At 47.4% G+C, this 24,609-nt stretch overlaps 1 protein-coding gene across 3 annotated transcripts in view; it reads left to right on the top strand.

The window, feature by feature from the left end:
- Rnf144a (ring finger protein 144A) overlaps positions 1-24,609 on the top strand; it is a 120,001-nt gene that overhangs the window by 80,142 nt on the left and 15,250 nt on the right. For all 3 annotated transcript variants that reach the window (XM_039112710.2, XM_039112709.2, NM_001082410.1), the window contains 4 exons: positions 11,187-11,291; positions 11,456-11,516; positions 17,933-18,140; positions 21,785-21,932. In XM_039112710.2, the coding sequence (XP_038968638.1) occupies positions 11,187-11,291; positions 11,456-11,516; positions 17,933-18,140; positions 21,785-21,932 (522 nt within the window). The remainder of the gene's footprint in view (positions 1-11,186; positions 11,292-11,455; positions 11,517-17,932; positions 18,141-21,784; positions 21,933-24,609) is intronic.

The following is a 24,609-nucleotide window of genomic DNA, read 5'->3' as shown; positions in this document are numbered from 1 at the left end:
CCTGGGGTCACACCAGCACGGACAAGCCGTAGAGAAGCTAGGGCTCTTGATCAGACAGACGGGAAAGCAAGACAAGTGTGTCACACTGGAAGAAGGTGTCGTGCTTCTAGACAGCTGCACAGGGATTAGTAACATTTGATCCAGAGAAGGAAGATGTTGGCCCACAAGGTTGTGTGGTTCAGAATGGCCCCTGTAACTCGCTGTTGTGTGAGGACTGTGAATCACTGCCCAGCTGTGGAGTGATAGGTTTGACTCCTTACCTTCTGTGGTCTCCACAGCTAGGAACCTGGGCTGTCTCTGATCACCAAGACTTACCAGCTTTGTCTCTTTTCTGTCACTGCCAGCACCTTCCCATTCTCACCCGAGTCTCTGTGGTGCATACCAGCTACTCGTTGCTGTGTTTTATAAGAACGAAAAAGAAGCCAGGGATATGTTTGGTGGAGGTGTGGTTTGGTGCGGGGGAAGGGGGTGCCTCTGTTGGCCCATGCTGGGCCATCCCTTCCCACTGAGGGACCAGCCACATGATGGATGATGTGGCATAGGATAGAGTTTATTTAGGATATGGGGAAGGGAGTTGAATAGGAGAGAGAAGGGGGGAAGACGGAGGGAGGGGGCGAGAGAGAGAGAGAGAGAGAGAGAGAGAGAGAGAGAGAGAGAGAGTATTGTAGTAGAAGACGGGGGAGAATGGGAAGAGAAGGGACAGGGAGGGAAGAGAGGAAGGGATTAAGAAGAGCAAGAGAGTGAGGAGGGGTTTGCTTTTATAGTGAGTCAAGCACACTGTTGCCAGATATCTGTGGGGCAGAGCCTAGAAGAAGTGCTCACACTCTTATCTGTGGCTTATACAAGGACCAGATTCTTTTTCCTTCATCCTAAAATGGTCTCTAACAGATGGGTGACTTCAGTGGTCATTTCTTTGTCACAGTATCTCTAGAAGAGGAGGAGGGGTGTTATCAGTAACTCTAGATCAAAAGTACAAGTCCTTCTCCAAAAAAAGACCCTGCTGTAGGATCTGACTCCTGGGTTAGCTAAGATAGGTTCATTGATTGGTTCAGCCAAGGGACTGGAACCTGTCTCAGATGTCTAAACTAGCTAGTTTCTCTAAACCTCAAGACCAAGCAGGTAGGGCGAACCATTCAGGGGGAGAGTCAGAACATTCCCGTGAATGTGGAGATTAAATACCCTCCATGCTAAAGGCTTCAAAACACAGCCTTGGCTTGTGCCTCCTCTCTCTGCAGCCACCTAGGCTCCTCCCACTGCCTTGGTTTCCTTCTTCTCCATATTGGAAGCTTCTCACCTCTTCCGTCATCTGGTGTTTAAACATATTTTTTTGTCCTCACCAGACACTGTGGTTCTGTTTATTGATCCAGTTCTGCTGCTGTGAGTAGTCTTGACGTACAGCAGGGCTGTGTACCTAATTGCTTGTAGGCTTGGCAGAGTTTGAAAAAACACAGTCTGTCTTACTCTGTGGAGTCAGCTGGCTCTGGTTGGAGAAAATGATAGCGTATAGTTCCTGAGATTAGGCACCTTTGTATAGGTGCACATCAGAGGGAGAACGATGAGTATGAACAGCCAGAGTCACATTGTCCTGCCAAACGGAATCGGGGTCCAAGAGTCAGCTGGTTACCCTCACCCTACATCCTCCCATTCAGGGGTTGGGCACCTTTTCTAGGATCAGAGAGGTACACAGATGAGAGAACCAATGAGCAGGGTAGGCGAGCATCCTGGCATTGGTTCACCAGGTGGGGAAAGGCTAAGTAGGGTGGCTCAGGGGCAGGGAGTGAGTTTCTATGTTAAGCAGCTGCAGAGTAGGCTTTCGTGTTCTGTGCTCAGAATAGTTTCCTGTCCTGAATGGACTTCTCTCTTCTCTAACACAACTTTCACGCCACAGGTGGAGCATCTCCACGTCTACCTCAGACTTCAGGGTCCTTGTAAAACTACCTCATCGATACTTGATACCAGGGGTTGGGGATAACATGCATTGATAATTTGGGGTGTGTGCTGGTTTTTATCATAACATAAACCTAGGTTTTCACATCAACATAGGTTTTGACATAAACCTAGACATACCTGGGAAGAGGGAATCTTAACTGAGAAAATGCCTCCATTGGATTAGCCTGCAAGCAGGTCTATGGGGCTGCCTCTTGATTAATGGTTGACGTGAGAGGTCCCAGCCTAGGAAGGATAGTGTGTGATCCCCAGGTCCTTGGTTTGGATGGTGTAAGAATGTGGGCTGAGCAGTCCATGAGGAGTGAGCCGATAAGCAGCGCTCCCTCATGGCTTCTGCTTCCGTTTATGCCTCCAGGGTCTTGCCTTGAGTGCTTTAACTTCCTTCAGAAACGCTGTGTGACCTGAGAGTTGTAACCCTCTTCCTCCCTATGTTGGTTTTAGACATGGTAATTCATTAAGGCAATAAAATCTGAGTAATGGAACCAAGCATGAGGCATGGCTGTGGCAAACCTGATCCTGTAGCTCTTTTGAGGATTGTAGATGGACCCTAGAACAAAGGGAAAGAAAAGCCATCAAGAGTTAAAAGCTTGGCGAACACTGTGGGAATTTGGAAGGTAACACACTGAGAGAGATGCGGACAGTGGGAGGCCTGGCTTGTAAAGTTTCACAGGGAAGTTTTGAGAGTTCTGTAAAGACTATAAGGGGATGATTGGTGCAGTAGTTTGAATTAAGAACTGCCAAAATGAGGAAGAACAATAATACCAACCAGCCAGAACCCCCAAAGCTCCCAGGGGCTAAACTACCAACCAAAGAGTACACGTGGAAGGACCAGTGGCTCCAGCTGCATATGCAACAGAGGATGGCTTTGTCCGGCATCAATGGGAGGAGAGGTCCTTGTTCCTGTGAAGGCTTGATGTCCCAGTGTAGGGGAATGCTAGGGCCCTGAGGCAGGAGGGGTTGGGGGGAGTGCCCTCATAGAAGCAGGGGGATGGGGCACAGGATAGGGTGTTTAACTGGGAAGGTGGATAGCATTTGGAATGTAAATAAATAGAATGACCAATACAGAAAAAAAAAAAAAGAACTACTAAAATGAAACCTCTGCTTTGCTGAGACAGTAGGTCCTTGTCATCTGCGGCTGAGGAATTAGCAGTCATTAAGAAGAATCCAGAATCCTTTAGGTAGAATCTCCTAGGAAGTGACTCATCGGGGTCAGCACTGGAAAGTTGTGGTCCAGAGGCAGCCAAGGCTGCACCTCTGCTGGAAACCAAACTTGGTGATGTGTAAGCTTCTTCCTGGGTGCTGCTGGTTTTGAAAGCATGAGTGGTTATGGAAAGCCGCTGAGGCAAGGCCATTGGTGGAGGGGTGGAGACTGAGTTGCAGTAGAAGCCTAGGGATTAAGGAAATCATGGAGAAAAGTTGAGGCTTAATACCATATGGCAGGGCTAAGGTCCCTACAGATTAGCCTATGAGAAATGCCCTTGGCAATGGTGCAGTCCAGTTGACTGTAGCTGTGACCCCATTCCCCCCTCTTGGTGTAAGAATGTACTTTGTTTGATTTAAAAAGGTTTGGACCTTAAATGAGTTTTTTGTATATTTTAACGAGACTGAACTTTCGAAGTGTTTGAATTTTTAAAGACTGTGACTTTTAAAATTGAAACATTTTATATCATGATACTGATGTTAATATGCGATCTTGGGGGGCAACAAGAAAGGAAAATTTGCATGTCAGGTTGACAAGGAGTCAATTGTGCTGGTTGTTTTTGTCAGCTTGACACAAACCTGAATGCATTTGGAATAAGGAACTGTGAAGAGATGAAAAAATTGAGAAATAGAATTCCTTTGTAAGACTGGCCTGTAGGCAAGGCCATGGGGTGCTCTTGCAGTGACTAATGTGCAGTGGTGCTATTCCTGAGCCTACTGGATGAGCTAGGAAAGCAGACTGAGGAGGCTACAAGAAGCAAGCTAGTAAGCAGGACTTCTCCATAGCCTCTTCTCTAGGTCCTGCCTCCAGATTCCTTCCCTGAGTTCCTGCCCTGACTTCCCTCAGTGAAGGAGTGTGACCTGAGCGTTATAAGCTGAAATAAGCCCTTTCCTCTACAAAGCTGCTTTGGGTCATGGTGTTTTATCATAGCAATAGAACCCTAAGGCTAAAGGTTTACTGTATCCTTTCTGTGTTCCGCCTCTAAAAGCCTGTGGCATGGACAGATTTCTTCCTCTGAAATAAAGGACCAACGGATGGGAATCTTATAATGGACTGCTGTTGTTATAATGGTCAGGGAGTTACTGGGTATGACTCTGTTTCTAAGTCTGTGCCCTCTGTCATCATTATCAACCTTATTCATCACATGGGATGTTGATGAACACACACAAACACACACACACACACACACAGCACCCCATTACACACAGACACACCACTACTGCCCCATTACACACAAACACACACACAGCACCCCATTACACACAGACACACCACTACTGCCCCATTACACACAAACACACACACACACACAGCACCCCATTACACACAGACACACCACTACTGCCCCATTACACACAAACACACACACACACACACACCACTCCATTACACACACAGGCACACACACACACACACACACACACACACACACACACACACAGCGACTTCTGTTAGTGCTGTCCCAGCAGCCATGCTATGCTATGCTCCCTTGAAGCCCATGCTTTGTCCTGACAGCCTGTGTTCTGCACAGCATAGCCCACAATTCTGGCTGAAGTAGGACAGTTTATTGAGTATCCTTAATGCTCCCTGCTCCTCCTCACTCATAGCCTTTCAGTGCTTTAGGCACAATCTTCCAAGCTGGCATGTGTGTGTCCTAATATATAATAGAAAAAATGCCACAAACTTGAAAATAAGGTCCTTTGTGCAACAAGAAATGACAGTTCATGCCCTGACAGCAGAATGTCACAGTCCGTGCTACTGAGTAAGCAATATATAGTGACAGCTGCTTGTCACCAGGACCCGGACATCATTGCGCTCTGTTTTTATATATCAGAAGGCAAGGAGGGCTGGTCCGTGCGTGTCTCATGCCTGGTGTTCATCACAGCCCCTAAGGAGAGCTGGGCTCCTCTGAGGTAAACCTTCTAGCCCTTTGCTGGTCTGTACCTGGCTGTCTAGGCTTAACATTTGCCTCCCAGGCCTCATGTATACCTCTAGGCCCTCGAAGTCACTTGATAACTTCTCCACAGATCTCTTCTGCCCTAGAACTTCTCATTCCCTCTTCCCATCCTCACTACCAGCCCATCCAGTGACATCCTCTGTGATAGATGATTGCCCTGTTAAGCAGGGCCAAGTGGCATGTCCCAGAGAGGAGAGCAATCTCTCTCCATATCTCATGATGGTCTTTAAGAACCTGTTACCCCTGTGTCACTTTTCTGAAAAAAATATAGCTAGGAACTTGGGGCTGCTCTGTAGGCATGTTCTTACCCACCATGGGCCAAAGTTCGAGTTTTTTCCTACTATTCACAAGCCCAGGTGCCTCAGAAGGATGCCAGGATTGAAGGAGGATACCTTCGCTCTTCCTGTTTTGACGAGTTCATCCCCAAACTGGCCTTTGTGTTCTTACAAGAGGCCTGTCTGTGACGTGTTGCAAATAGGTCCACCCTGAACCTGGGTTGAGAAGACTCCTCATCAAGGGTGCTCCCTAGTGTCCCAGCCCATTGTCATCACAATGTAACGGTAACGAACATAAACTCCTGCTTTTGCTATTTGATGGATTGATCTTTGATGGTCTAGAAAATTCATGTCTCCCAGAGTAGCCATCTTGGAATTCAGGCCTCAAGTGTTACCAGCCTGAGAAATTGCATGTGATCACGTGTCAAGCTGTGATTCGATCAGACTCCCAGCCTCCCCACACATGGCAGCCTGTGCCCTCCCCAGGCTTTCTTGCAATCCAACAGGCAAAGAGGCTTCCTTTGACCTCATCTCCTTCTTCAAGTTGCAGCATATTTCCCTGTGAAGAAGCTATCCATGTTGGGCTGACCTTGAACCCTCACCAGGGGAGAGGTCCCCACTTGTCTCAGCCAAACCTCAGTCTGTGTCTTCATTGGATGCTCATAGTGACAGGCTCTTGGTGGCTCCTGAAGGTCATTTCAGTGAGCCTTTAATCGTGAGCCTCTGTGGGAGGCCTGGAAAGGTGTCTTAGAGTGCTCTGGTTACCCGCATTCTTAACTAGGCATCACAGAAGTCATGGCTCCTGTGTGTAGCCTGGGAGGTCCCCAGAGAGATGCAGAAGTTACCCTTACATTACCTGGTGTGCGAGTGAATCGTGCTGTGACACTGGACAGGGACACCGGGCACTGTACGCCTCAGATACCAGGTGGCTCACTTCATGACCAGGATGGCCTCTCTTTTGGACTAGTGGGCTACTAAGGTTGAAAGGTAGACTTTTCGTTTTCATATTTTTTTAATAATTAAAACATTTTTTAAAAATAAAGTTGGAAGTAAGGAATTGTAAGTAAGGTAAAGGTCACTATTTATGAATTGTCTCCTTGCTGGGAAGCAATACCGGGCCTTCCACCTGGGAGTTTATCAGCACAGACCGAGTGATAACTGGATATATGCACAGAATAACCAGACACTGGCAGCAGACATGTTTGTTAAGTACCCTTAACAACAGCTGAGGGAACTCTTCTTAGAAGCCTTGGGAAGGTGCAGCAGGTTGGTACCCAGGCACAGCTGTTGGTGATATGCACTTGGCTAGGGGCAGGGCTGGGCACCAGAGAGCACAACCACATTTACTTTGGAGACGCAGAATCCCCATTTTGCCGGGAGCACAGACTAATAAACAGGAGTGGTTTCCATCTTTTTAAACATGTAAAGTTCAGATTTTTGTTTCTGTTTCATTAATTTTCAGAGGCTTTTTTATTTTGAATGCTCGTGAGTGCCATCAGGGCCTGGGAATTCTGGGGACTGTGCTCTTTGCTGGAACAAGTGTGGGGCAGTTTGTGCTAAGCTTCCAGGGCTGCCCAAGATTCTCATCAAACTGTCTTCAGAGGGCTGTGCTGTACAGACTGATAGTCTCGGGCTCTGAAGCTCCGTTATCTTCAGCCCTGTGTAGGAAGCTTGATGCTGTCTCAGATCTCCAGGTCTGCTGAGACACAGCATGTCAGTGGCTACATCCTGGCTCAGTTTTACAGAACTGACTCCCCACTGACTGGCACTTCATCACAGATAATAGAGAGGAAGCTTAAACTCTTCTGACCTTCATAAAACCTGCTAGTTGATGGAGGAGATATGAAGAAGTCTGTTACTGCCAGCTCTGGGAATGCCGGGAGAATGCTGACTTCCAATGGTCAATTGGAGCAGCATGCCTCTGGAGAGTGACATTTGCCATGTCTGCCAAGCTTACCTCACACCCAGGGCAGAAGGCTTCCAGATGAAGGTTGTAGCCATTGATACAAGACTGGTTCATAGATCCAAACCCGACTGTGATTCCAGGGTCCTTGCTCCCTAAATGTCAGTCCCAGAGCCTACTTCTTTCGTCTGCATCAGGCCCTGAGTGGTCTTTATAAACCATGGTTTGTGATTAGCCTAAGCCACCTGTGTACACGTGAGCCACAGTGTCTGGGTATTGTCACTAGGGTGATCAGCAGCCAAGCAGGCTTTGGAAGACAAAGCATTCATAGTTGACTCACTGGAGTTTCAGGCCAGTTTCTGCAGTCCACTGTTCCTTGGCAGGAAGCTTCCAGTGAAGTGGGAGTGTCCTGGCCAGTCAGCAGATCTGTCTCTTCAGCTCCTTGAAAGAATTGGAAGCCACAGTGGAAAGTGTAGGGCCTGGAACATTCTGTGGCTCCTCTCCTGCTCTGCACAGCTTTCCATAGTCCCTTCTTCTTTCCTGAAGATTCTTTGTCCTTAGGACCATTTTTTTTCCCCATCCCAAGACTTCCCTGACTCCAGGTGACACTGATCCCCAATGTCTTGGTTTATTTTCTGTTGCTGAGATAAATCATGACCCAAAGAGGGATGGATATATTTCATCTTTCGGGCGATACTCAATCTTTGAGGGAACTCTGATAGGGCAAGAACTTGAAGCAGAAACTTTGGAGAGAGGCTGCTTACTGGCTTGCTCCCTGGCTCACGCTACCTTTCTTAAATAGCTCAGTCCCACCTGCCTAGGGAATGTCGACACCCACAGTGGGCTGGGCCTTCCACCATCACTTAGCAATTAAGAAGACTCCTGAACTGGCTATGGGACAGTCTGATTGAAGCAGTTTTTCAGTTGAGGTTAGCTCTTACCAAGTGATTCTAGGTTTGTGTCAAGTTGACAGTAAAAGCTATGGTGTGCCTCTGTGTTATCTCCGATGTTGTCAGTTTAGTACATGTAGTCTTTGTTCTGTGAAAAAGGTTTGATGTAACAGAGATGCTTCAAAAATGATTGCTTATGCTATGAGCGGCCGTTTGTGTATGTGATGTGTCTGAGTGTGTTTGTGTGTGTGTATCAGAGTGTTTCTGTGCATTGTTTGTGACTGGGTGTGTATGTGCAGTGTGTGTACAATGTATGTGTCTGTGTGTGTGTGTGTGTGTGTGTGTGTGTGTGTGTGTGTGTGCCCACATGTGCCCACACGCATGCACACACTTGTGTTGACTTTCGGAGATAGGGTTTTGTTCTCTGGTTCGGGATGACCAGCTATCTAGTAGCAGGCACTCATTGTGTAGTCAGAGTGACATTGATATCATTATCTCTTGGTCTCACAAAGTTCTGGGATTACAGTCCTGAGTCATCAGACCCAGTTTAAGGAGTTCCTAACTGAGGAAAAAGGAGAAGGGTCAGACAAAACTACTGGAGCCAACCTTGGAATTAAGCACTCATGCTCTGGAGGCTTGGTGATTGTATTGGTAGAAAATGGCCTTAGATGGTGAGCCCTCAGTTTCACTGTGGAAAATGGTAGTGATAACGCATCCCATGGGGTTCTGGTTCCCAGGACTATTTGTTGAGCTACAGAGGCAAAATGGCTAACAACAGTCTGGTACTTGGAAGACATTTGATTAAGGAAAGATGATAGATATGTCAGAAACTGCATCTGTTCCTGTTTGGGGGATGTTTATTTATTGTTAGAAAAGTTCCTCTGATTGTTTGGTTTGTGTGTGTGTGTGTGTGTGTGTGTGTGTGTGTGTGTTCATTTTAAGACATTTTTTTTTTTGCTATTAGATTGGAAAACAAGGCTTGTGAGTCATGACCCACTTTACATCTGGAAGAGGGCCGTGGCTGGGCTTGATGGCTGCAGGAGCGGTCACTCTGTAGTAAACAAATCAATATTCTCATGACATAAGCCCATGGTGTGTGCTGCTCAGAGATGCAATCTATCAGCCTTCTGAGCTTGCTCTCGGGGAGCGGTCCCCCAGACGTGACTCACTGCTTGTTGCTATAAGCCAGCCTTTGAACAATGTGGTTGTGAGACTTCCCCGGGGTATACATCTCACACCTGGTTTAATTGTTGTGCTTCCATTTAAAGAGAATGAGTCTGTGTCATTATATTGGACTCTGGCCAGTGTGGTCCGAGTTTTCTGAGTTCAGTTGCTTTAAGACATTCCAGGATCCCCCCAGAGACCCAATTAGACAGATTTAATTATAGACAGTAAAGCAGTGCTCTCGTTGCTAAGGGTTTGAGCTTTTTATGCCTGTGACTGTAAAAGGCGTATCACACAGGCGAACAAATGAGACAAGAGCTTCTGCGTGCTTAGTTGCTATACCAAGATTTGTACCAGAGTTGGGGTATTCTTTATTCTGCCTTAAAGAAGCCCAGCAAGGCAGACATTTTTATTTTATCATCTAGAGAACTAGGGGCCAAACACAGGAAAGATGTGCCCCCGTGGCTATAGTAGAGGTGCCAAGATTAACTGAGTCGATTTGACTCTTAAGACTGCAGGGGTCAAGCTCCCTTTTCATGTTGTCACCGTGGACAAGGCATGCCACTTCCACACCAGCCACACGGAATAGCCCTTTACTGCCAAGCTAAGTGCAGGTCAGCAATGGTGTCTGGGGTGGGGCGGGTGACACTGTAACCCTAACAGGACTTGGTGGTAGTCCTAGTCTTACCCTTTTCTGGTTACCTGCCCTCTCTTGTCTTGGGTAGGCCTCCCATGGACCACAATGAGTTTGTTTCTGATAACGTCACCATTTTGTGCCTCAAACAGAACTCCAAAGCCTCTCTTGTCCACAGAGAGATGTAAGTGGGTGATGTTCAGAGCCAGTGTCATTACCACAGAGCCCTGGAAGATGCAGAAAGCCGAGGGGGTTAGACAAAGGCCACTGCTTAGAGCATTGGTTCTCAACCCATGTAATGCTGTGACCCTTTAATACAGCTCCTCACGTTGTGGTGACCCCCAACCATGAAATCATTTTCATCGGTACCTCATACGTGTAATTTTACTCCTGTTGTGAATCATAATGAAAATATCCAATATTCAGGATACCTGATATGCAACCCCCAAAGGGGTCATGATATACAAGTTGAGACGTGCTGGCTTACAGCCTAGGGCAATACTTTGTATATGCAGTCAGGTCTCTGGAAAGCAGCTTTGAGAATGGTTCTTTGAGGAGTTGGCCTCGGCCCTCCTCTCCTACTTCCTTACTTCCTCCCTCCCTTTTCCTTTGTCTTCCTTCTTTCTCTTTCCTTGCCCTGTCATATCTGACAACAACTCTTTTGCTGAAGACATGTACTCCCTCCGGCCCTTGCAGTCTTTCTGCCACTTCTTCTCCAAGGATCCCTGATCCTCAGGAGAAGGGGATATAAAATTGCTATCCCATTTAGAACTGAATACCCTCCAGTTTCTTATTCTGGGCACATTGGCGAGTAGGATCTGTATTAATCACTCTCTACTAAAGACAGAAGCTTTTATGATGAAGGTTGAGAGATGTACTACTCTGTGGGTATAGTGATAAGAACCTCAGGAGCAGTTTAATACAATGTCCATGTGGCAGAATAGTGGTAGTAGGTTTATCCCAGGGCCTACAACCTAGACAGCCATGTGTTAGATGCAGGGAACAGTATCCAGTATGAGTTCCATCATAATGAGCAGAAAGTGGTTGGTTATTCCTGTAACATTCATACTATTATTGCCCCAGTGGGCACATCTTGCCAGTCCAGTAGTTAATGTAGCTCTCAGGGTTAACGGTTAGCTGTTTGATTAACAAATCACATTGCCTTTGATGTTTGAGAAGTAAAGGTGCTTATGCGCTTTTCTGTCTTTCTTTCAGTGCCTGAAACAGTATGTTGAGCTCTTGATCAAAGAAGGACTGGAAACTGCAATTAGCTGCCCGGATGCTGCCTGTCCTAAACAGGGCCACCTTCAGGAGAATGAGGTACGTTCAGGGAGGGAACATGTGATACTGTTGCCTGTGTATGGTTGGCTATGTCTGACTTATCAGGATGCTGTGGTTTTCTGCTTGGTCTTGTGTTGTATTATTTTCTAGCCCTCTCAGCATTACCATCCTTACCTGTAATCTTTTTTTTTTTCCCCTTTCAGATTGAGTGTATGGTTGCAGCTGAAATTATGCAGAGATATAAAAAGCTACAATTTGAAAGAGGTAGGTGGCCTGCTGTAGAGCCCATTTTGTATCCCACAGAAGGTGGATAACTTTTATGGAGCCTTCTTTTGGGAAACATGTATATCATTTGGTGGGTGTGAAAAAAATTACACCTCTGGAATAAATAACAGTGTGAAATCCTCTGAGCTGCTCACGGCCTGGTGGCCTGGGCGTGTGATCTATTTGGAACCATGAGGGACTCGGGAGACACTACTTATATACAGAGATTGGGGCTTCTTGTTGGCTTAAGGAGATCCCTAGTTCAGACAGTTCTTCAGCCAGGTTTGGGTTTATTTGGTTTTGGAAACTCTTAGATAACCCATGCATTGAAAAGACCCAAAGGCATGGGAGGAGGTCCCAAAGCTTGGTACTCCCCTCTGGTGCCATTGCAGAGCACTGAATCTAGATTCAACCTGCTCTGATCACTGCCCCTTGCAGGATTAGCTAGCTGTGCTCATAAGGAAATGAGCCTTGGGCCTCATTTAGTATCACAGGCCTGATAGACCAAGGTCCACTGTGCTCCTGTCTATGGCCATTGGGTGACTTCCCTAGTTTCTAATCCTAGTAGGAGTCTAGCCACAACCTCAGCTCTGAGGGCCAACTCTTCCCCTCCTGCTATGAGAGACCTTCCTGCTAGACACAGCCCTGGTGAAGACAGAGAGAAAGGCCTGTGGAGTAGATTCAGAGGAGGGTTAGTTAACTTTGATGATCACATTGCCAGGCACTAGACACAGCCCTGGTGAAGACAGAGAGAAAGGCCTGTGGAGTAGATTCAGAGGAGGGTTAGTTAACTTTGATGATCACATTGCCAGGCACTAGACACAGCCCTGGTGAAGACAGAGAGAAAGGCCTGTGGAGTAGATTCAGAGGAGGGTTAGTTAACTTTGATGATCACATTGCCAGGCACTAGACACAGCCCTGGTGAAGACAGAGAGAAAGGCCTGTGGAGTAGATTCAGAGGAGGGTTAGTTAACTTTGATGATCACATTGCCAGGCACTAGACACCCTGGATGCCTGTGCAGGCTTTCATCTTTGCTCCCTTGGGTGATCTGCCCTCAGGAAATGGTGTTTGAAAGAACCTACAGACCCCCTTATCTCCGATTTCAGAGACTTGAGGTCACCTGCAAAGAGCAGATGAGAGACAGTGCGATGCAGGTGGCTTCCTGCTGCAGAGCTTCTGTAAGGGCCTCCAGTGAGTGCTCTGACTGACAGTGCAGTGGAAGCTGCTGTGACCACATCCCCTCCCCCTAGACACTGTGAGCCTGCATCAGAGGCCTGCTGCTGAGCCAGATCCCAAGGTGATGGGCCTGTGTGGAAGTGCAACGTTCTAAGCAGGATACACCAGTGACGAGAGGCTGTGGACACTTCAGGGTATCAAGCTTAAAAAGAAAATAGGAGAAATGCTAACGATAATGTCTGATTTACTTTAAAGCACAATATATACATATTTTATGTACATATGTATCTTATATGTACATGTGTATGTATGGACAACTTCAAAAATTAACCAGGGGAGTGGAGAGACAGCCCAAAGGTTAAGAACACTTATAGATGTTCTTCAACAGGATTCTGCTTAAGTTCCCAGCACCCAAGTGGTGGCTCACAATCATCTGTAACTCAAGTTCCAGGTCTGACACCCTTTTCTGGCCTCTGTGAGTGCCATTGGCGTGAGGGTCATAGACACCCATGCAGACAAACACAGACAAGTTACACACATGCCCATAAAATTAGATTAAATAAAATTCTCACGAGGTCAACAAGGATTTTTAATGGCTTCAAAATTTGCTTTTAAAGAGTTTGTTTCTTTCCACCGTTCACGTTGGGACTGCTTACCTTAAATATAACATCCTGCAGAATTAAATATATTATCCTGCAGAATTAAAGACAGAATGAGGAGTGATAAAAATCGATTTCATCTGGATCTCTGAGAACCTCAGACTCTCTTGAACTCCTTTTCAGAGGGTCTTAACAGAAACTGGGGGGGTCGTTCCTATCCCAGCGAGATGAACTTTCTGTGGCTTCAGGCTTAATTCTCAAGTGCAGCTGGTTAGAATTTTCCTACCAAATAATTTTAAGCTTTCTTTTTCCTCCCAGTACTTTGGCTGAACCTAAAAGTTTCTGGCTCTTGAATAAGAAGTGAATCACCTTAACTTAGGTTAGAAAAATACTGAAAACTCTCACTAGAAAACTTCTTAGCAGCCTCGCGCCAAGTGATGTTTAGAGAGGATTTGGACGTAATGCCCCAGAAGCGCCAGCCAGATGGCACGTGGGACCCACAGCGCAGCTGGCTGCTCCAGCTAGCACCGTGGACAGACCCAGAGATGCAATCTCAAAGCCAACTTTGACTTGCTTCATTCCTTCAAAACTCAGTCTGTGGGGGGACGCCTTATGCACAGACTCATTTAGATGATTTCCTAACGTGTGGTCACAGAGAAGAAGTCCTACAGTTAGCTCTAGCTTCAAAAGGTTTTTTACTTAGCACCCCCCACCCCGCCACCGCCACACGTACACCCAGGTGACTTGACTGACCTCTGCCCCTTGAAGTCTTTGACCATCTGGAGGCCACAGAGGCTTCTTAACTACTGCTTCTGCCTTCTGGAACCTTCTCTCCCACTGGGCGTACTCTGACACCCAGGGGAGGAATGGCTCTGGGGAGACGGAGCACTCTTTTGTACATGCCTGCCCTGCGGTGTCTGACTGCGATGTACCGTGGAAGACTACACGTGTTTCTTTCCCTGTCTGTCTGGAAGCGCATGGTATTTCAACTACACCCTTTGGTTTATTAAAAGAAAAAAATCTCAGAGTGATTAATAACATGACCAGGCATGTTTCCACCCATCACAAGAGTCCTCAGTTTGTACTGTCTTCCCAACAGGGACTTAACCCACCAGCACAGACAAGGACCAGGGAAAATCACTCAACATAGCAGCAGGGAACACAGAGGGTGTGTTGGGTACCGGTCCACCAGAATACTTTAGCCTACCATCTGTCTTTAAAATGTAAGCCACCTTTGTAAACAGTGGCTGGACATTTTTCTAATAGCACAGTTGGGACTCTGCTTCAACAAGGGTCCTTAAGAAATCTGTGTTAACCCCAGCCTCCTCTGCACAACTAGTATGCCTCTGGCAGAGTGTAGTTATGACTTGATTCTTTTGCTTGCCCAGAAGGCATAGTTTGCTTCACGTAAACATATCTTATGTACATACATGGGAATGTGTAATATAGTAGATATAATTCAATGTAAGATTCAACATGGACCATGGGTTATTTATAGATGCTGCTGACAGGAGAGCTGAGGGACACGTCTATACATTCTAAGGGAAGCACATGAATGCTGCCTGCTGTGGGCTTTGTTGTGGGTTTCTCCTTGCTTGTATGCACAGCCGGGAGAGTTGAGCAGTGAGAAGGACAACGGGCATATTAATAGATCCCTGTTAGGGATTGGAGCTGTTGCATAACCAGGTGTGATGGGTGGGCCTCAGCCCAAGGAGGATGGGTACCTTCCGCCTAGAGACAGATCACTTCACCTTGTCCGTAGGGAATCTATCCCTGATGGTAGGCAGGGTCATACCATTGCCCTGAGTAAAACAGTCATAGACTTGGAGTTGTTACCATGGAAACCTTCCCTAGGTCTCCTCTCCATGCCACAGCAGAATGAGGCCTTCTGTGATAAAGGAGCAAGGTAGCCTCACTTAACTGTTGTCAAGGGTGGTAGCACAGGTCAGGAAGTATGTGAAGAGAAACCTACCTCAACCCACACTGATGTCTGGGGCTTCCAGAGCAAAGAGGATGGTCAGCAAGCAGGACATACGGACTCCAAGGGTCTGAGACAGAAAGCCCTACTCCTGGCAAGGTTCACCTGCAGCATGATAATAAGCATGAAGCCTGTGTTCATTCACACATCCAGCATGTTAAGTCCCCATGTCTCCCTCTTTCCAGAACTTCATTCAGTAGCTGTGCAGATAAAGTGTGTGTGATATCTGGTCCAGGATCAGGCTCCCTCCCCAAACACGTGCACGAAGAGGGGTGAATTTGAAAGTTGGTAGATGTGGAAGGGGAAGGGTGGCTAGCAGAGAGGATCATTAGAGTCCTTGGCTGTAGGTGCTCCCTGGGGATTTCTCTCAGCACATACCTGAGGGCTGTGAGGTTTCAGGGAGCACCCCAAGCCTGCCCAGCAGCACTTCTCCATGTCCCCCCGTTCTATCTCCATGTGCGTCTACATGTTCAGTGACCAAGAACTTTCTTCAGGCAGCAAACACTGACACCCACGTTGCACAGAAGCTACTGTTCAGGAGCACCACAAGGGGCTTTACAGTATTGCAATGGAGTCCAGTCAATGTGGAATACAGTTCTCAGTTCTGGAGTGCCACATACAGCATCTCAGGACCTTGCTGTCCTAACAACAAGATCCTTTTATGCTTTTGGTGAACACTTCTTAATCAATAAGGAGTGGTTGCCTTGGATTAAGAGTCAGCCAACTATTGCTGTTAGGCCAGCCCATCTCCAACCCCCAGCTGCTATAATTAAGGTTTCCCCCAGAACCTTCATTTGTGGGTTGGTTCGTCGGCTCTTAACCCAGCAGCAAACCAAGTAGATGTCACAGAAAACCAAACATCACATGGTCTAGAACGATGTAAATTAATCCCCACCTTGCGCTTCATAGAAGTTGGCCTGCCTCCACACCAGTAGGTAAAACCATTACTGATCTTATACCTGACAAGCTTGCTCCTCCAGCACTGATCAGATTGTCCCCTATAGTTGGAGCAACAGGAAACCCACAGAAAAGCTCACACATGTGTATGAGGTCAGGACTGTGCAGCATTGGACCTTGTAAGGGAGGGTTTATTTGGCTCACAGTTGGAAGTTACATACTCTGTAAGTTATACAAGTAGAAGGCATGGTGGCAGGAAGGTAAGGTAGCTGGTCACACTGCATCCTCAGCTGGGAAGCAGAAAGTGCTGGGTAACTGTTCCTAGCTTGATTGCTCCTTTTTATCCAGTCCAGGACCACAGTCTGTGAAATTGTATTGCCAGAGGCTTGTATCCTAGGTGATCAAGTCTCCTGTGGAGTTGACAGTCAGTGCTAATCATCATGGCCTTCTGCACTCCCAGTCAGCTGGGTGTCCCATTAGGTGAAGTGCCTGTCTTTGGATCTGGTGAGCTACAACCACATCCGGCTACCTGGCTTAGGGCCAGGAGGTTTGCAGGCAAGCATGTTTTCTCAGTAAAAGTCAGTGCTCCCCAGATTGCTTCTGAGGAGAGCCTGACTGCAAAGCTGAGGGCAGGCAACTTGTGCAGGAGATGATCCTGTGATTTGCTGGCCTGCCATGGCCCCTGCTGTTAGCCTCCTGTTTGTGCCTCCTACTGCACCTGGTGAAAGTTCAAAGTCCACTAGAGATGAGGGAAATGGAGATGCCCTGCTGGCTCACTATGGAGGGCAGCTCAGGACGAATTATAAATGCAGGTTTTGGATCAGGATGTGAAGAAAGAGGAATGCCACCATATCCTGTTTTTAAACTAAGTTTCCTGACCAATCCCATCAAGTCAGGCTTTGCAGTAACTTGGGCATAATCTGCAGAGAAGACAAGCTTCTAGTTTTACCCAGTAGTTAGGGGTTCAGGCTTGGCAAGAGAATCTGACTTGGGCACGTGAACCGCCCTATTAGAAGACTGAGAACAAAATTAGACACCTAGGTCTGAAATCAGACATCTAGAACTGGAAATGCCATAGCAAAAACCATGGTTTTGTATGCTTCGTGAAAATGTAGTAAGGCAACAGAACTAGTACAATATTGCCTGCTTGGCTTGCGCCCTTCCTCCCTTCCTCCCTTCCTCCCTTCCTCCCTTCCTCCCTTCCTCCCTTCCTCCCTTCCTCCCTTCCTCCCTTCCTCCCTTCCTCCCTTCCTCCCTTCCTTCCTTCCTTCCTTCCTTCCTTCCTTCCTCTTTCTTTCCTTCTTTTTACCGTTCAATAAATACTTGCAAATGACTGCGTATGACCCTGGCACTGGGTTAAGTTTCAAGAAAAAAGTTCTCACCTGACTTCAGGAAATATGTCCTGCTCGCGGTGGGGGAACCAGTGGGCAGGTTGCAGACAAAGATCTGGTAATGTTGACACTTAGAGGAACTGGGCTTGGCGAATACTTCTCCAGAATATAATGGAACTGGAGGCCAAGATGGCAACTGAGGTAGCCCTGGGCACACCACGTACAAGGGTAAAAAGCTGGAAGGGGTTTGTGTGGAATTGGATGGGCACAGGAGCTGTAAAGGAACAGTTTGTCTGGGGAGTGTCTGACTGGGTCACCTAGATGTCCTTCATTCTCACTGCCTTAGGCAGGGCCCCAGAGGGTCTCCATGCTCACCCTCTCCAGTACCCATGGTATCCTGATTCTAATTTATGCCTTCTGTCTCATTGTGCTAGAGGTGCTCTTTGACCCTTGTCGGACGTGGTGCCCAGCATCCACCTGCCAGGCCGTGTGCCAACTCCAGGACATAGGGCTGCAGACCCCGCAGCTGGTGCAGTGCAAAGCCTGCGACATGGAATTCTGTTCTGCTTGCAAAGCCCGCTGGCACCCTGGCCAAGGCTGCCCAGAGACCATGCCCATCAGCTTCCTTCCCGGGGAGACCAGGTACTGTGTAGGAGCTGTGGTACAAAGAGTAGGCTGGGGGCTGAGGGCTGGGGGCTGGGAGCAGGGGCTAGCAGAAGGGTTAGGCTTCCTTCCTGAAGGTCTCACCTGAGAGCAGGTGGCTGTAAATGCTTTGGACTCAGAACACACTCCACCTCCCGTCTCTTTCAGACCTGTGGTTTACTTGTGAGAACATTTGGCAGGTATAACACAAGACCCTGGGAATATAAAGATGTATAACATAAAAAGCACCCTCTGCTCCCTGCATGAAGCACATTGGACTACTCACCCAGATTAATTCCTCTGGTACCTGCAAGTTTTCCATAGCTGCCCTCTGTTGGAGTTTATCTGAAATGGGAGTGTAGGAGTAAGGACAGTAGGCATAGTAAGTGCTGGTGATAAGCAAGGTCACCAGTAGGACCACAAGTACCTGAAGCCAAGGGCCCCACATCTTTCTTTTTTTCTTTTTTAAAATTTACATTTCAAATGTTATTCCCTTTCCTGGTTTCCTGTCCATAAGCCCCCATCCCATCCCCCTCTCCTTCTTCTATAAAGGTATCCCCCTTCCCTAACCAACCCCATTCCTGCCTCCCCACCCTGATATTCCCCTGCACTGGGGCGTCCAGCCTTGGCAGGACCAAGGGCTTCTCCTTCCACTGGTGCCCAACAAGGCCATCCTCTGCTACATATGCAGCTGGAGTCATGGGTCTGTCCATGTATAGTCTTTGGGTAGTGGTTTAATCCCTGGGAGCTCTGGTTGGTTGGTATTGTTGTTCTTATGGGGTCACAAGCCCCTTTAGCTCCTTCAACCCTTTTTCTAATTCCTCCAACGGGGATCCCATTCTCAGTTCAGTGGTTTCTGAAAGTCTGAGTCTATTAGAATACAGCAAAGGACTACTGTGTTTCTTCCCTTTTGCTTCTCCTAGTCAGATAGCCCAGTTGTTTGCCCAGATGGACTTTATAGATGAATTTAAAAGAGTGAACCATAGGAAACTGGTTATATCAGAGGTATTTCCCCACAATAAAATGTATACCATCATGTAGTTCAGTGAGGCAAAGAGGCTATGGTCCTGCTGACCACACTCTCATGGCTGCACTTCCTACCCAAACGGGGCCCTCCCCACCTGGTCCCCAATTTCTTCTGTTTTCCAGTCCTCAGGAAGGTACCTCAGATCCTCTGTGGCTCTTCCAGCACAGCCCTGCCCTCTCTCCCTTTGTCCGTAGGTCTACATGTCTGCTCTGTTCCTTACCAGAGCTGCCTTGACACCCTTTGCCCAGGATCCCTAACCATTCTGTCATCTCTATCTCCAGGGTAGTATTGGTGGCTACATCCTCTGTTTTCCTACTGTGGAAACTTGGATGCATTCACCGCCATCCAGGACTTACCATGTCGTAGGTCACATGTTCCCATGACTGACAATTCTACTGTCAGGCAGGGACTATGCAAGCTTGACGCTTGACCTGGCATACGTCAGGCATTGGATACCAGCAAAGGCCACTGAATTTAGACGTAGGGTTATAGAAACTTCCAGACTCTAGGAGGAAACATACTTGCTTGGCTTGATTAAAAGTGATCGATAGAGGTTGATTTCTAGGAAAGGGAGAGCTAGAAGCAGATGAAGCATCTACCCAGGGAAGCAGTCCAGTTTTTTATTTTTCTCTCAGAGTAATCCTTAGTAAGTGAGTGAGTGAGTCCTGTCTCTTAGCAGGAAGGACAGGAGTGGAGGGCCCTTCCTAGTTGAATGGAAGAGGTTCCCAGCCCAGTCATTTTTCTTATCATAAAACTTTCTCAGGCCTGGGGATGAGCCCAGTCAGTAGACTGCCTGCCTATCATGAAAGAAACCCCATGTTCAATCCCCACCACGCGATTGAAACCAGACATGGTGGCTCATGCTTAGAATCCTAGCATTTAGAAGGACGTTGACACTGAACAGTTTCCTGGATTACTCTCCATTTTATATATTGAAGAGAGGGTCTGTCAGTTGAACCCAGAGATCATCAATCAGACACACTAACTATCTGGTCTACCCTAGGGAGACCCTGGCTTTACCTGCCTCTAGCACTAAGAGTAGAGAGAGATACTGCACCAACCAAGCTTTTATTTGGGTTCTGGGGATCCAAACTCCAGTCCCTGTGCTTGCATAGCCCCCACTTTTCCCACTGAAGCATCTCCCCAGCGTTTCCCAGACTCTCTAAACCTGTCACATTCCATTGGTGGGTAAAACAGAACCCCCTCAGGAACAGAAGCCTTGCTACACTTAGGAAACCAGTGCACATGGTCATGAGGAAATTCTCATTGCTGATCACCAGGCATTTAAGTCTCATCTATTCTGTGGCCCTCTCAAACGATCCCTTTGCCAAGATGCCTTCCAATAGAGGTGCTCTCTGACTTTAGCAACTGTGCACTCGGACGAGTTGTACTCTGATCGGCTCCAAGTGGAGCCGTCTCTTTGCAGGTCTATATGGATGCCATGGGTTCTAACATAGGTACAGTATGCGCCTTGGTGGCATCTTCTCTTGGCCTTTCCCATTTATTCTCCCAGATGTTGTCCCGACTATCTATTTCAAGGGAAAACTAAAGGAATGTTATGGGGCGACCTTCTTCAGCCATGCCTAGATACCCGTTTTACTTTTGAAAAGTTAATTAACAGTACTGACTTATTGTCACTGTTTTCAAAAGTCGGCTACTGTCTTAGTCACTGTTCCCATTGCTGCGAAGAGACACCATGGCAGAGGCAACTCTGATAAATAAAAGCATCCAACTGGGGCCTGGTTTACCATTTCAGAGGCTTAGTCCATGAACACTGTGGTGGAAAATAGACAGGTTTGGCGCTGGAGCAGTAGCTGAGAGTTTTACATCCTGATCTGCAGGCAGCAGAAAGAGAAGAGAGAGAGAAAGACACCGGGCATGGTGTGAGCTTTTGAAACCTCAAAGCCCACCTCCAGTGGCACAGTTCCTGCAACAGGGCCACACCCACTCCCAACAGGCCACAGGCCCTTACCCTTCTAAGTCTTCTTAAGCACTCCCTGGTGACTAGACATTCAAATATGTGAGCCTATCGTGGCCATTGTCATTCAGAGCCCCACGGCTGCTTTGTACTTTGCACAAGCAGAATACTTTCATAGTTTTCATGCGTTTGTAGAGGCATCCTATAGCTGGTTTGTGGAGAAACCAGCATCCGCCACCAGACTTAAAGCTAATAACCATTGCACATCCATCCCAAGATGCCAGGGAAGCTGTCGGGCAAGCCAGGTAGGTCTTCTGAAGCAAGTGTGTATCTTCATGTACATGTGTGTTTATGACACTTTTTTTTTTCTGACAAGACCAAAGTGGATAAAATTTATTATTCACTCTTTGGAAAATGTACACATTTGTGAAGCCTTTGTTTTCTGGTGTTTGGTTTTTATAGAAATCTAAATTTAGGTATGTGCCGGTGGTGCTTTTTCTTTTGTTTCGTTTTGCCTTAATCTAGCAGATAGACTATGTTTTTGTTTTCCAGGGCTTTTGTTTCTTTGGCTCTACATCACTTCCTTTAGTAGCAAGAGACCTGGGTCCCTGTCGTAGAGAAGTGCTCCTGGAACAGCCCTGCTGCTGAGCTCGTCCTCATTCCCTTCTGCGTGACCCTCACAGTATATCTCTCCCACAGCTCTGCTTTCAAGGTGGAAGAGGGCGACGCACCCATCAAACGCTGCCCCAAGTGCAGGGTGTACATCGAGCGGGACGAGGGCTGTGCACAGATGATGTGTAAGAACTGCAAGCATGCCTTCTGCTGGTACTGCCTGGAGTCTCTGGACGTGAGTACCGTGCAGCCTCACAGGGCAGCCATGAGCTGTGGATTCAGATATGTGGGAGAGGGACTGTCATTGCCTGGGAAGCTGGAGGCCTCGCTAGGGGCATGATTCTCCTGTGTTTGTGTGAATCTTGGTTCCCTGAGGTGACATCTGGGTACCGAAGTTTGGGGCAGGCTTGGGGCTTAGCTTTATTTTGAAGAGTCTTGGAGTCTCTGCAAACATCAGAGTAAAGATTCAAGTAAGGCAAGACAGATGTCTGGTTCAGCATGACTCCATAGCTGGTGCTAGTTTAAACTTCCAGAGTCTGACCCCAGGAAGTTCATTTCAGGCATATTTAAGTACAGCACAATTTGGAAGACCATTTCCTGGTGTAACACAATCCTGAGTACACAAGGAGACACAATTCCATTGAAACTCTTCTGAAAACACACGTCACTTCTTCTGCGAAGATGGCTTTGAGAGATAGGGTATATGAATTATCTTAAGGGCCTAAGAGGATCTGATGAGGTCTCCATGACACAGACAGCACAGAGGTCATCTGGGCTATTAGCCACCTCTGGTCCCAGTAGTAAGAGCTTGAGAGATCCCCTGCCCATTGACCACCTCTACCTCCCAGGCTTCTGGGTGGAGCTTGGGGGATCCCCTGCCCATTGACCACCTCCACCTCCCAGCCCTCTGGGTGGAAAGCAGATTATATGCATCCTTGTCTTTGCAAAGACGACCCTGCAGGTTAACATTCAAACATTCATGGTTTTCTCCTAGTGCTTACCTGTGAGCTCAGACCTTTGTACTCCCAACAGAAGAAGAGGTGCTGATTATCTTAGGGTCCTAATGAGCCTGGCTGTTGTGATAGGGTACCATTGGGGAGCATGGGGATCATGAACAACAGACATCCAATTCTCACAGTTCAGATCCTGGAGAGCTGGACTACGGCTGCTGGCAGATGGGGTCCTGATGGAGGCTTCTCCCTGGACATGCCAGGAAGAGAAAGCTCTGATCTTTCCAAAGACATTAGTCCTGTCAGGGACTCCATCCTCAGGAACTCATCTAAACCTAATCGCCCCCAAAGGCCCACCTCCTGACACCACAGAGGCTGCAACTTGGAACTTGGATGCCAGAAAGCACATTTAGTTAACGGAACAGTGGGGAAAACGAAAGTACACACAGTAAAACATGTGCATTGGGAAACGTCTGTGCCTCATCTACATGGGAGGGAAACATATATTCCCTGTGCTGCCTGCCAACATAGAAGTCCCTAGCCTAACACAGCACCTTTCTCTCACGTGTTCTCTATGTCAAGCCTCTGCTGCTACTGCTGCAGCCGTTGCTGCTGCCACAAGGGTTTCTTGCTGCTTCAAGCCCTCCCTCATCTACAAAGGCCTGTTTGTGCAGTTCAGTCAGATCTAGGCTTCAGGAAGATGAACTGACAGTGTGACGCAGGGGGTTTATCCTGACCCTAGATAGCCTGGCATGGTCACCCCCAGAGACCTGGTTTCTCTGGAGTCACTGACCTGGTGGAAACAAAACCTGTCTGTTCCCCATGCTCTTTCCTCAGCCACATTGCCAGCTCGGGTTATGTGCTAGTTTCCTCTCTGTTGCTAGGACAAAATGCTTTGATCAAAGAGCAATGTAGAAAAGATTTGTTTATCTGTTTTTAAAATGTTTACAGTAAAGTTAGGGCAGGTACTTGAAGAATTCATGGAAAACTGCTACTCACTTCCTCACTCCCAGCCTGACTTGACCACCTGCTTAGAGAGTGGCATTGGCACAATGGGCTTCACCTTCCCACCTCAACTAACAGTCAAGACAATGCCCCACACCCAGGCACAGAGACCACTTTGATCTGGGCAAACCCTAAATTGGAACTCCCTCTTCAGGTGATTCTAGGTTGTGTCAAGTTTACAGTTAAAGCTGAGCAGGAGGGCATCTTTCCCAAACGGTGGGACCAAAACTTTATTTTTGGAAGAGTTTGATCATACGTTCTTTAAAAGAATATCCTGAAATAGTGGATTTAAAAATTACCTGTTAAGCACTGTAGTAAGCGCATCCTGAGATGGGCCTATTTATATCTGTTCTGGACAGCAGAGATTTCCATGTTCAACTGCTTTAGTAGGAAACCACGAGGTGTTTAAGAACTTCCTTCACAAAACTAAAATCACAGTGAAATCATGTCTAGGCCCCAGTGACCATCATTTTCTGGCATCGACTTGATTGAATTTAAAAATCCTAGGGCATTAGAGGCACAAGTAAGTGTGTGTGTGTGTGTGTGTGTGTGTGTGTGTGTGTGTGTGTGTGTGTGTGTGTCTGTGCAAGGGTGAGGATTACTGAGAAGGGAAGTCCCACTCTGAATATGGGTGGATGGGTGGCTCTATCCCCTGGGCCAGATGGAATGAAAATGAAAAAGGAAACCGCCAACAAAGGACCAGCATGCATCTCTCTGTGCTTCATGAGATCTGCCCCATGCGAGCAGGCAACTCCCCCTTCCCATCATACCTTCCCAACCACGATGGACTGCGTCCGCAGACCACAAGCCCAAATAAAACCCTTTTGTATGTGGCTTCTTGTCAAGTGTTTGAGCACAGCAAAGAGTGAAGGAACAGTGCAGACTCTGTGTAATTCTCCGGGTGCATAAGAAAAGTCACCTTCAATATGAACCCATCATGCTCAGGAGACCTGTTCT

Source organism: Rattus norvegicus, chromosome 6 (genome assembly GCF_036323735.1).
Source record: "Rattus norvegicus strain BN/NHsdMcwi chromosome 6, GRCr8, whole genome shotgun sequence".
In the NCBI taxonomy this organism is placed as follows: domain Eukaryota; kingdom Metazoa; phylum Chordata; class Mammalia; order Rodentia; family Muridae; genus Rattus; species Rattus norvegicus.
This window is presented reverse-complemented; position numbering and strand designations above follow the sequence as displayed.